Source organism: Panthera uncia, chromosome B1, assembly GCF_023721935.1.
Source record: "Panthera uncia isolate 11264 chromosome B1, Puncia_PCG_1.0, whole genome shotgun sequence".
NCBI classification, from domain to species: domain Eukaryota; kingdom Metazoa; phylum Chordata; class Mammalia; order Carnivora; family Felidae; genus Panthera; species Panthera uncia.
In genome coordinates, this window is record NC_064811.1 from 82511795 (window position 1) to 82525994 (window position 14200).

Genomic DNA, 14200 nt, shown 5'->3' on the forward strand with positions numbered 1-14200 from the left:
TTACATTTTTTTACTCTTGCATGTACAAAAGAGTATCCTCCAAAGTATACTATTCCCGCCTCCAAACTTAAATAGTTGTAAAGAATATAATATCATCGACACTGCCATTTTCAAGTGAAATGTCTACATTACATTTCTTTTTACTGATGGCCTATAAATATCACAGCAATTTCATCCCACCATCATCCATTTAAAGAAAAAATTCCATGAACAAGATACTCACTGATATTTAGAAATCTTACATGTGTCCTTTTTTCCTTTGAAATTGTATTTCCACTTCCCTGATTTTACTCTAGTGAATTGTATATCGATACTTTATAATATTTTTATAACTGCATAGTACTTTGTCAAAAACATGTTTCCAAGTCTAAATTAAATGTATTTTTTGGACATTTCCTGACACATTGCCTTAAGTGTTCACAAATTCCTTTGTAATCAATATCACAACTATTAGTAGTGCATAATTGAGCTAGATAGCACAAATCTATGATAAATATTTAAAAAGCATAAAAATACAATTTTATTGGATTGCATCCCTTAATGACAAGGATAGGAGGGGGTTACACTGCTTTGATTAAGGATACTTCCTAGATGCTGAGTTTTTCCAGCATCTCTCTGTTGGTACACCAGTACTAAACATCTCAAGGGGAGGTTCACAATGATTGTGGCTTGGGAGACCTATGCTTTGTTATTAAATTGGGAGAAGGGCAATTGAGAAAGAAGAGGTGGAAAAGAAGAAGCTGCAATGAGGCCTGCAGCCTCCAGCTCAGGTGAGTTTTAGGAAAGAGGACATTTGGAAGCCGAGGAATCGAAAATGGATTCCCTTACAACTCCTCTTGCAACATCTTTGGGTAACACCAGTAGTACAAATATTCTAGCATGAAGACTGAGATAACTCAGTTTCTAGAGTTGATAGTTGCTGGAAGATCTCCTGGACTAGCCATAACTTGAAAATCTGCATTGCTCGACCACTCTTTGGACTAGTCCAAAGAGATTGTTAGGTGTTGGCCCTTACAAATGGCTGTACATGTGCTTATGGAGGTTATCCCATTAGGCAGGAAAACACATTCAGGATCCCAAATTTTAAAAATTCCTATAAAACTTCATTTTTTTGAAGGTTATAACCTAAAATGTTTGGAACGCCTTTTTAACTTTGATTTTAATTCTACCATATTATATACCCAGAGGTGGTAAAATTGGGATAAAATGGCTACCCACTTTAAGTCACTCCAAACCACATATTCTGAATTTTCCCCCTATATTTTTTAGTTCAATGAAAATCTCAGCATATTATAGAACCTGCAATCGTGTCATATTTGGCATAAGACTATTCTGTCTTGGATCCCATTTTGAAAGCAACAGATGATCCTTTAAATGATATTTTTTTAAAATAAAAAGTCTCTCCTGTGTAATGGATTTTAAGAAAGGCCAGTACAGCCTAGACTGTTTTTTTTCCCCCACTTCTTTTGTCATAAAACATAAACGAACTATTTGGATAGGAAATCTTAAAAATATACAGACTACTCCCAAATGTCAAATAACTGTCATTATTTGGTTATCCTACATAATTAAAAGTTACTTCTGTTTACAAGCTTTAATTTGATTCTGTGGACTTTTGTTCTCTGAGACATTGTGTTCCATCTGTTCAGTGATTCCTCAGTAGAGCCACAGAAATTGGCTATCAGGCATAATTCTAACTTGGGTAAAAATTAAAGACATTAAAATAGACCAGAGAACTTCCGTTGATTTTTTAAGAAATTATCACATATTCAAACTATGCCTGACAAAGAACATTTGAGTTTGTTTATATTTACCAAAGTAGAACCTAAAAAGATGTGGAATCCTAGTTGGATTGGCCTCTCATCATGACAGAAACACATCAATTTTGTAAACTGACAAGTGAAAATAAAAGCAAAATGGGGGCACGGAGGTGCCTCAGTCGGTTGAGCATCTAACTCTTGATTTTGGCTCGGGTCATGGTCTCACCATCATGAGATCAAGCCCCTTGTTGGGCTCTGCACTGGGTGGGGAGTCTGCTTAAGATTCTCTCTCTTTCTGCCCCCCCCCCACTTGAATAATCTTTCTCAGTCTCAAAATAAAAAATAAAAATAAAGAATTTAAAAAAGAAAAATAAAAGCAAAATGAAATAAGATAACAAATGTGAAGTTAATAATTCAGACCTACTGTCTTCAGGAGAAACAATCATAATGTCTGGGTGTTTAATCTATCAAGGATTATTCTGGGTAGATGAGGGCAGAACAGTTCAAAAAGGTATCTATTAAGGACCTAATTATGCATATATGCCAAATGCTGAAAGAATGCATTCAGAACAGAACTTAATTCTGGACTCTTATGCATTTATAAATTTATCAAATGCTAGGACTGTATTTAAATGTTATCTCTGAAATTTATCAAATGCTAGGACTATATTTAAAGGGGGGAAATGGACAGAGTAAAGTATTATGTTTCATTGTCCCATGTGTCAAACACTAGCTAGAAAGGTAACTGGGCACCATCTTTTTTTTTTTTTTTTTTTTTTTTTAATTTTTTTTTCAACGTTTTTAATTTATTTTTGGGACAGAGAGAGACAGAGCATGAACGGGGGAGGGGCAGAGAGAGAGGGAGACACAGAATCGGAAACAGGCTCCAGGCTCCGAGCCATCAGCCCAGAGCCTGACGCGGGGCTCGAACTCACGGACCGCGAGATCGTGACCTGGCTGAAGTCGGACGCTTAACCGACTGCGCCACCCAGGCGCCCCTGGGCACCATCTTATAGCACAATGAAAAAGCACACTGAGATACATAAAGCAACTCCTTGGTCTGACAGTGGAGGACCCTGAGGCATAAGCATGTATTGAGCTTATCTAAAACAAAGCCACTCAAAAGTCTTCTGATGCTATTCAAGATCTAGGTGGGTGTTGTGTCAGTACGTGGAGGGTGTGGTGAGGTTTTGCCCAAGAAGAAGAAATAAAGAAAGGAGCATTAGGTTCTGGCCAATGATCAGTGCACAGGCTTGCAAAGATAACTTAAACGTTTAAGACTTTAACATCACCTAAAGATATTATTCTCTTATCAGAGGAAGGGGATATGCCAATCAAAAAGGTACCAATGGGCCACAGAGGCAGAGTAAGGAAGAGAATCTGAGGCAGGCATCTGAAATGTCTAGGGAAGTAGTGTCCAGGGAGCAAAAGACCTTCCAGTGTTCTGGCCCTAGTGAGGGCTTCAGATCATAAAATAGCTGGCTCATTCACTTCCCTTAGGACCTGAAGAAATTGACATGTGGGAGGTAGAATAGAACAGTGGTGAGGAACCTCTACTCTGGAGTAAAAGACCTGGGGTTTCAGCTTCTCCATTCACTAGCTGTGCTGTCCTGGACAGATGACTAGGTTTTGTCACGTCCATGTTCCTCATCTATAAAGTGAGGAATGTTCAAAGTGCTTTATTTGCATTATTTCACATAATCCTAGCAACAATCACATGAGGAAGTATTATTGGTTTCCATTGTCCTCAGGATGATTCTAAGGAACAGAAATGGTTGGCCTGAGGTCAACCACTGAGAGTGCTGACCCAGAGCCAAAATTCATTACCGTAGCGGGTTGTTTGATCCACTTCATAGGAGGGTGGAAGAATTAAATAAGTAATGGGTTCACTCGCTCTTAACATTCAACAAACACACATGCCACATACTGTGCTACCTACTAAAGCACTTAGCACAGATCTTTGGTACATGAGAGGTACTCAAAAATGTTTGCTATAATTATTAAGAAGAAAGAAATGCTTGTGCAGACATGGATATTCCAGTTCTTCTAAAACTCACACTTCTCTCTGTAAATTAAAATAATGATTGTGTGATATTCCTTAATATCAAGCTCCCTAAGTTGGGGCCATGGTTGTGTTTTGTGCCAACCAGGCTAAAGGCTGTGTCCCTAGTGGCACATTCACTAGGGAAAATGGTGGCAGACAGCTGGCTTCATTTTTGGTAAAAAAAAAAAAAAAAGAAAAAGAAAAAAAAAGGAACATTTCAAAAAGTTGGGCTGACCAAATAGAATCAAGATTTCTATTTCTGTGGAGGGCTGAGAAAAAGTAGGAGAAAAGTTTTATGACTTCTCATAAGTGAAGAGTAAAGAGGAAGGAATAACAGCTTTTTAGAAGGGCAAAAACAAACAACGCTCCGAGAAAAATATTTTTAAAATCTAGATTTTCTGAACACTTATTTAAGTCTTTCATCGAGCCCTTAAACTCGCCATCAGAGATCAAACAATTACCATCAAGGGAATGCCTGAAAAACATTGGCCTCCCAACAACTCTGTCTTCAGTGGTTCCATCAACTAATAATTATTCTCACATAAGTATAATCTTCAGGCTGACAACTTGGACCTATAAAATGCCTTAGTACAAAGAGAAACATGAAAGCTCTGGCAAAAACGGAAGAAGAACTATCTTATTTTCTCCCAGTATCAATTTTCAGCAAGCTTACATTACCACTATAGTCCCCTCTGTGAAGAATACCCCTTTCACATACCAATTACTTGAACCTTGTTTGTGAGAAGTGATGCTTTTCTAAAATATAGACATATGTATACACAAAATCTTTGCCTTCATTGAGGAGAAAGAGCTGTCTACTTCGATGCTTTTCAAGTAAAGAATATATTAAGCTTTATAGAGCACACACTTATTTCCCTTCTTATGATGCAACATGGATTTCTTTCTCAAATACATTCATTTGAAGTGTATGCTTAGATATACAATAGCTAATGTTTAGTATAAGTTGACCATGTCACCAGTGGCTTAAGAAAGGCTCAAATACTACAAAAATTAATGATTTTTAAACCTATGCAAAAATACTGTAGATGAGTAACATACATGTGTCTATGGAAATACAGCATAAAATTCCAGAGCATTATTTTACTGTGAGCATAATATTCTAGCCAATGGTGGACATTATCCAACCAATTAGTTATAACAAGGATATGGCTGTTTTTTCAATTTACTTTGTTCTGCAAAGTCTGTGCTTCCACGTAATGTGAAAATCTTGCTAGGTAAAAAAGAAACACATTGTGCAAAATGATGGTAGTACAATGGGAAAATAAAGCAGTACTTTCAGTGTCCGTGTTACTGTATCATTTTAATTAGTAACTTAAAGGATTTTAATTATTGCAATCAAATATGATAAGCTAGACTTGGTGATACTGATTATATGATGGCTAACCAGGCACCTTGTATGACAGTCAAGGCCCTAAAACATCAATAGCCATAAATATGATGGGACTTTCTATCCTACTATCTACTAAATCCCTGTGTATTTTTTAGGCATGTTTCAATTTAAATGATATACTGGTTATAACTATTTGTTTCCTTTTTATGGCATAACTATGATTTAAAAAAAGCAGTTACCTGTACTATAAATGGAACAGAGTACAAAGGATACATTTACAGTGACAAAGATGATTTATCTTCTAAATTACACACCAAAATATTACGTAATTGAAAAAAAAGACAACACTAAACTGGAAGGTAATTAACAAAAGGCTGAGAAAAAATGATAAATCCTTTTACAAAATATTGAATAATTTTTGTTTATATATATCTTCCTTTCACTTTCTTCAATTACATCATTCAAACTCAGATATTATAAAAAGATAAGATTGCTTAACACTGGTAAAATAATACCCATTTCTGTATATAATTTGCTGATAAACTTGGGTAGATTTCTCACATGGCCATACTTCCTAAAGCTGTAAAATACCTGAAGAGTTTTTCTTATCCTTGTCAGAAGCAGAAGACAAGAAAGATGTCCACTATAGTTCTTTCTTTAGTTGTCAAATATTTTGTCCCTAGTCATGCTCCCTCCCTCAACCCTTTTTTTTTACATGTTTATTTATACTTGACAGAGAGAGAGAGAGAGTGAGTGCATGAGCGGTAGAGGGACAGAGAGAGGGAGACACAGATTCCAAAGCAGGCCCCAGGCCTGAGCTGTCAGAACAGAGCCTGACGTGGGGCCAGGACCCACAAACCATGAGATCATGACCTGAGCTGAAGTCGGACATTTAACCAACTGAGCCACCCAGGTGCTCCAACCCTTTCAATTCTCTGTAAGACAACATATTTTAAGTTGGTTTCTTGCTGAACAAGACTCTCAGCTCAATGAAGGCAGAAACCATGTGTTTGCCTGCCATTGAATACACAGAAAAAGATATCCTGCGAAGAAATATTTTTACAGAGAAATAAAAATATATAAAATAAAATGAAAATATAACACGATATGAAAATTGAGGTCCTCTGGATTTTATTTTTTGGCCTTTTGCCAATGATTTCTATTTTCTTTTTTAGCTATTATAAATACCATGGCTAACATAAACACCTCTTTTCAATAATCTGATATCTGACAACCAAAGTTATGTCCTAATATTTCATTTTTTGGCCAGACACATCACACAGTAATTTTTCTGCATTTGGTGCAAATACTTTTTACAGCTGTTGCCTGAACTGTTACACAATCCTGGCTCTTTCTACTTAATCATTCTTTCTTTCTCCTTAGCTCATTTGTCTTTTTTCTCTAGCTTCATCAAGAAGGGTTAATTTAAGGGGCTCCTGAGTGGCTCAGTCAGTTAAGCGTCTGACTCTTGATTTCAGCACAAGTCGTGATCTTACGGTTTGTGGGATCAAGCCCCGCATTGGGCTCCGTGCTGACCGCACAGAGCCTGCTTGGGATTCTCTCTCTCTCTCTCTCTCTCTCTCTCTCTCTCTCTCCTCTCTGCCCCTCCCCCGCTTGTGCTCCCACACACGCTCTCTCTGTCTCTTTCTCAAAATAAATAAACATTTAAAAAAAAAAGAAGGGTTAATTTTAAGAATTAGTCTTCAGTTTTCTTATATTTATTTCCTTTCACATCAGCCACTTTGGAGACCTATTTCACTTTTAATAGATTCTATTAGGATTTTTAATTCCAAGCCTCTGTCACCAGCTCAGAATTTGTTCCCAATTTGCAGGGCTTCACTTCCAAATTCTGCTTGGACCTTTCCAGAGTTACGTGTGTCACTTTTACTCAAATTCATCTTCTCCCGAAATTGGTGAGTTTTTCCATAAATATTCTCATCCTCCTAGACACCTAGGCTTGAAACCACCCAAATCAACTTTTCTCTCCTTTGCCCCACTGATTCTATAGCTGTAAGTCCCCGGGATAGCTCTTTGGAATAGCTCCCTGTAGATCTTATTCTTAACAGTATCTTTGTTTGGTCACCTCAACTTCCAGATACATTACGAAGTTCCCGCATTACATTCCTACTCAGCCTTTGTTTCGTTTGTAAGCATTTTTCCAAGCTCATCAACTTCAGGTGATGTGTCAATGCTGACGGTACAAGAATCCTATCACTACTGTGTTCCTTGGGAGCTATTTATTTATTTAGTATACAGAAATGTTTCCATTTTATATTAAAATGGAATCCCCCTCCCAAAACACTGTTATTATTATAGGACATAAAACTTTTTTTTTTTTTTTTCAAACTGGGAACCTGAAATACAGGATGCTACAATGAAGTGCACAGAAATAACAATAATTGCAGCCACAAGAAAAGTTCTAAGTTAATGATTCTTAGTGTGTGTGCTGCTACCAGATGCACAAAGAAAAGGGGAGTTTTTACAATGAAATTCATCTCAAATGTGCATCGTGGCAATTAAATACAGTTTTGAATGAAAATATACAATCAAACCTTTATAGAGGTATTCCTCAGGGACCAATAAAATGCCATGTTAGTCCCACAAATTCCCAACTTTACACTTTCACAGCTAGGGATGGCTTTTTATTTTTATTATTATTATTTTTTTTAATGTTTATTTATTTTTGAGAGAGAGTGTGAGTGGGGGAGGAGCAGAGAGAGAGGGAGACACAAAATCCGAAGCAGGCTCCCGGCTCTAAGCTGTCAGCACAGAGCCTGACACGGGGCTCGAACTCACGAACTGCGAGGTCGTAACCTGAGCTGAAGTCGGACGGATGCCTACCGACCGAGCCACCCAGGTGCCCCTAGGGATGGCTTTTTAAAGCTAGACAGAAAGAAGTGGGAAGACACTCTGGAACCCACGATATTAGACATCAAGAATTACCTAATAATTCAAAGCAGATGATGGGAGATAATTTTGTTGTATACAATTTAGATAGTTTCGTAGAGGCATGCAAAAAAACTTCTCTGATCCCATATTCAGTGACTGGCCTGTGGTTAACATTAGGATAAGGCAAAACTGTGGATAAAGGATAAGAGTTCCACCATGTGGTTTGCTCTTTAGATGAAAGCAGAGACATAAATTCTAATTTAATATCAAGTCTTTCCAGTGCAGCCTGAAACTATATTTGGCTCGAAATGTCTTAGTTTTATTATTTTTTTTTCTTTCCTTTCTTATTCTACAGGATTTCAGTTTCACTTTCATGATTTTTCCTTGTTAACCAGACATGTCACAGTTTCAAACATATTTTGTGTCTATGTGTGTGCATACGTATATACACATGCACACATATACATGTGTGATCTCAGAGTCTAAGATTTTAGGACCTAAAAGAAAGCTGCAAATAAATAAATATTTTTAACTCATGAAACTGTCATTAGGTTTTTAATGCTTATCGCTATTCCAGATGTCCTTGTTGTTACAATGAACAATAAATAAACCTCTGAAATGATGCAGATTGCTTGATTTCTGCCAGTCTTTCCCCCCATTTTGGGATCACCAACTAATCCTTGGGCTGAAGAGAGTTTTCTTCATTAATGAGAATTAACTACCAGATAACATACATCTACTTGGATTTCTTTCTTCTGTAAAATGTTCTGGGGAATCACATCCCTAAACTGAAACCAGCCTGTAATTTTATCATCCCAAATCAGAAGTGGAAACAAGAAACAAAGACCCCAATACATATAAATTAGATCCTCCAAAGACATTCATTGGTATTCAACTGTTTCCAAACTTTACAAGATAATAGAAATTTTGTATTTTATTTTCAACATAAAAGAGCCACAGACCAATTTAAACTAACAACTTTGTTCTGGATAGGGTATCAAATTCTTTTATTTGTAAGGCAGAAGCTAAGGAGGAGAGATTCAGGACATGATTTCTACTCAGCAAAAACTAGAACCAGAGGACTTACTGGCTGCTCAGATACACCAACATGTTTAACGTGATGAAACACATAACTTCTTGGAGTCAACTCAGATTAAAGGAATAGAATGAAACTGTTTTATGTGCAGTTTATTTGACTTTCATGGCCAAATAGTGCAGAAAAAAAAAATCTCCTATTTATTTTGCAGTATATTTAAACAGAACAAACTATATTCTATTTAAGTGCTGTTGTGTTAACAACAACAACAACAACAACAACAAAAGGCATCATGCTGTTTCAAAAAAAAAAAAAAAAAGATTTCATACGTTGTAGCAACTGGTTGTAGAAAGTTCAAAAGGGTGAGGACAAGGCACATGTTAGTTTGAATCCAGACTCCATTACTTCACTAGCTGTGTGACCCTCAGCTTTAACCTCCCCTCATCCAGTGGCGAAAGTTTCATATGTAAGATAAGAATCATCCTAGCACCTATATCAATAGGCTGTTCTGAAGTGGAGATAATATTAATCACTTAGTAAACATATATATGATAATGAAGAATTGAAAGACAGTTAATAATTACAATTTTTTGCTGGTCAAAAGGGTAAACATTAGTGAAGAGTTAATACATGTAAAGGACTTGGAATAATGCCTGAGACATAAATGCTAAAGAGGAGCTGAAAGAACCTGAAGGAAAAACAAATTAATCCCATAGCTTACATTCCTCTAGGAAATGAGAAGAATCCCTATCTGCTATAGACTTTATAGACACTAAAAGGTCAACCCGAGAAGGTAAAAAGATAGTCATGGGTTGTAGAGATATCATTACTACCTGTGACTTTTCAGGTGACATTGGATATGGAGCAAAATACTGAGAAGAACTAGATAAATCTCTCAGGGAGATATTCCACATCCTTTCACCCCCTGCCCTTAGAATAAAGCAGCCATTTTAAGGAAGAGGTTCAGTTAAGTTCTTTGATGGCTTCTGATTCTTGCTTTCATCTCTGTAGCCATCAAGCTCGGGAGCCTGGTAGGTAGAGCAGAAGGCCAGGCCCCAGAGAGAGACAGACTGCAAACCTCATGCAGGAGGGACTGGGAAGAATTAGAAACTTTATTCTGAGGTTGAAAATAATAGTGCACCCCTCACTCCAAAAGAAGAAACTTCAATATACTTTCTCAATAAACTGTAGTCTCAGAGAGTCAAAGAATTCTGGAAAGTTTTACAAGTTCTTCTCTGAGCACCTCTGAAGAAATTCATAGCTTTTGCATCATGTTCTAATAAGCAGTAAAGAAAATTTCTTATTGTTTACTTCAAAATGTATGATGTCCTAAGTTAAACATACTTTTTACAAAAATATTTATTTATTTATTTTGGGGGGTGGGCAGAGAGAGAGGGAGACAGAGAATGCCAAGCAGGCTCTGTGCTGTCAGCTCAGAGCCTGACATGGAGCTCGATCCGATGAACCATGAGATCATGACCTGAGCCAGAAACCAAGAGGTGGATGCTTAACCAACTGAGCCACCCCAGTGCCCCAAACATACTTTTAATTAATATTTTTATTTCTTTAGATTTAATCATGGTAGAGTCAGCTTTCAGTGGTCTGCTTAGAAACAAACAAAAGTTTCTAAGTGCCTTGAAAAAAACATGCACTCTTATAATTGGAATTAACACGATTAAAAACAAATTCTGATGAGTGACTGACGATTGGAAGAAATTATTTTAAAAGCAGAGTAAGCCACAAAATATATCCTTTCATATGTAAGAGACTGAGAGGGTGGATAAAGAGAACTCCCCATTAGTGAAGTAAACACTGAGTTAGTCTTGGTAATAGTTAACTGTGCAGGAAACACCTGTACTGTTGAAATGTACAGGCATTTTGGTTATGGCACATAGTAGGTGCTCAATATATATTTGATGAGTATATGCATTAATATCTATTATAAACTTACCTATTCTGTATAACATATTACACTTTTATTATAGCGTCTATATTATAATTATTGGCCAATGAACTTGACCACAATAGAGATTTGTTAACAAAGGCCTATCACCTTATTAACGCTAATTAATCTTTCTCTTGAGGAATAAAAGGACCATAGAGAAAGACATCTATTGTAAAATGTTTGTTGACTTTTAAGATACCACCAGAGAGGTATTCTTCCTTTAGAAAAAAAGACTCCATCATGATGAAAATATTATCTCTTAAATGATATCACTAAGCCTGGAAGAGTTAATAGTAGCAAACTGTGGCTATAACATAGGAAACACCTAGAATCTGGAAGAAGCAGAAAATATCCATTGAATTCTGGATATTTCAAAATATATCAATATATTTACTGAAGTAAGTTCTTACAACTATTCTTTAGCTAATTCTAACATAGTAAAAGTTTAGGCATATATTATATATTTTAAAAAATTTTAACGTTTATTTACTTTTGAGGCAGAGAGAGACAGAGCATAAGCAAGAGACAGTCAGAGAGAGAGGGAGACACAGAATCCAAAGTAGGCTCCAGGCTCTGAGCTGTCAGCACAGAGCCCAACACGGGGCTCGAACTCACAGACCGCGAGATCATGACCTGAGCCGAAGTCGGATGCTTAACTGACTGAGCCACCCAGGCACCTCTATATATTTTATATTCTATTATATATAGAATTCTCTCTCCTTCCTTACATTATACATGCCCTTGAAATGTGACATATGACTGAAGAACAGTCTATGGAGACAAACAGGCAATGATGATAGAAGTTACAGAGAGGAGTAAAACTATGAGATCATAGGAATAATTGTACACTTCACATTTACGTAAGTATATAGACTCTATTCATATGAGTGTATGAATCCTTTTATTTCATTTCTGCCTACAACATTAGGTAGTTTGCATTCGTAGATGTGACCTGCGCTAATCCAAGTAAACATCAAATCATGCCGTTTAGATGCTAACTTCCAGAAGGGGCCACATTCACCTTTCATTTGACTTAAATGCAGTTTTTAAAGGTAAACATGCTATCAGTTTAAACTTCCACAAGATCTAGTTTCTGTTGCCACCTTCACTCTTCATTTTATAATCTGTCTCATTCTATTGACTGAGCATCAGCCTCTCTATCAGACTGGAACTTCATCAAGCCACAGGTCTGTCTTGCATCTTGGAATCCTGAGTTCCCTACACAGACTAGGTTTTTATCCCATGTTTATAGAAGTGGTTTGCTCTCGAACTTTCCCCTCCAACTACATTTTTGTTAGTTTCCATTCATTTTGGGGTACTTCTGTAAGATCTACAGTGATTTTTTTCCCTCCATCTTTTTTTCACCTGATGGATCTTTCTTTCTTTCTTTTTTTTTTTTTTAATGTTTATTTATTTCTGAGAGACAGAGAGAGAGAGAGAGAGAGAGAGAGAGAGCGCAAGTGGGACAGGGGCAGAAAGAGAGGGAGACACAGAACCTGAAACAGGCTCCAAGCCCCGAGCTGTCAGCACAGAGCCTGATGTGGGGCTCGAACCCACAAACTGAGAGATCATGACCTGAGCCAAAGTCGGACACTCAACCAACTGAACGAACCACCCAGGTGCCCCAGATCTTTGTTTCTTATAGAGGAAGTGTACTCTTCAGGGGTAACCGAATACCAAACAGTATCTTAAACAATAATACAAAAGGTGCATATAGCTTATTCATTACTTATTATTATAGATATGAAAAATTATTGGTATTGACATGAATACCAACATATTAATGTGTAAATATATATTTTTTGTCATAAACATCAAAATTTGAATAACTGACAGGAACAACTTCACTAAAGGCACTTTTAGAAGTTACTCAGTAAATAGTAATATCTGCTAAAGGATTACTTTTTAAAAATTTGTTATTAAGGAGTGAAAAAAGTCACTTAGCAATGTGAGCTACTGAAAGACGGTCATTAAAATAGCTCACTATTCAACAGTGTTTTCAGAATCATGGGAAAATTCTCTCATGATGTGTGTGTGTGTGTGTGTGTGTGTGTGTGTGTGTGTGTGTGTTTGGTGTGTGGTTTTTTGTGTATTTCTTCAAAACAAATAGAAAATATAATATCTTCCATTCTCGATTGTATGTTATAATTTAACATAATCCAAATCTTAGAAACATATTCCTTGGGTTACCTATGAGACACCAAGTAATCACCTGGCAAATAGCATTAGCACAAAGGCTCAAGCCTCTTACCATCAAATCCATCTTCTTCTGACCCTAGTTCATCATCTGAGCAGATGTTGAGGACATTTACCAGCATTTCAGTCACTAAAAAGGAAAAGAATAAAAATTAAAAAGTCCAGATTTTCAGTTATAGCCTTAATTATTACTCTGGCATTATTAATGAGCAAGCTTAGCATTTCTTACCTATATTGTATATAGAATCTCCTGCAAAGCACTTTCTATAAAATCCTGATCATAAAACATAACCAGCTTGGTGATTCTACACAGACTATATGTTTATAAAAGTATTAGCTCATGCCTATGAAATGGTATGGTAACATTTAACTAGCTATGTCAACAGACAATGGACAAATCAGATATGTGGCTGTGAATATACTATCGATCTATGAAGGAGGAAGTGATTCCTTTTGAATTTTTATTTGTTTGTATGATGATGCTATTACATCTAGACCACATTGCAACCATCTGTTTTGCAGGGACTAAGTGAATGCTAGATCTCTCTCTCTCTCTCTCTCTCTCTCTCTCTCTTTTTTTTAATTCTTTTAATCCCCCCAGAGAACCCAGCACAGTGATGGGCATGGGTTTTGTTTGAGACGAATTGCCGACTGACAAACTAATATTCGAAGTAGTTTTGAGGGTACTAACTTTAAATTTTATTTTCAAAACTTTATGAATAAAGCTTTAGTAAGTTTAAGAAGACACTTAATTGAGTAAACTTATTACAACCAGATTGTATTAAAGCGTTGTCACAGAAATTAGTACATGTTACTTTTACACTAAGGTACATGCTATTTACATTTAACAACTTCTGAAATTAGGTTGGATTCTGTCATGAAGGTGAAAAGAAAGTGGCCTACTATTTCTTCAAGAGCTCCTTTTAAAAATCAGTGTGATTCTAGAGTGGAAAATCTATGATAAAGAGTAAATATCAAT

At 36.5% G+C, this 14200-nt stretch overlaps 1 protein-coding gene across 1 annotated transcript in view; it reads right to left on the reverse strand.

The window, feature by feature from the left end:
• Positions 1 to 14200, reverse strand: part of PPP3CA (protein phosphatase 3 catalytic subunit alpha) — a 327227-nt gene that overhangs the window by 21172 nt on the left and 291855 nt on the right. The window contains exon 10 of the mRNA XM_049630940.1: positions 13277 to 13351. Within this exon, the coding sequence (XP_049486897.1) occupies positions 13277 to 13351 (75 nt within the window). The remainder of the gene's footprint in view (positions 1 to 13276; positions 13352 to 14200) is intronic.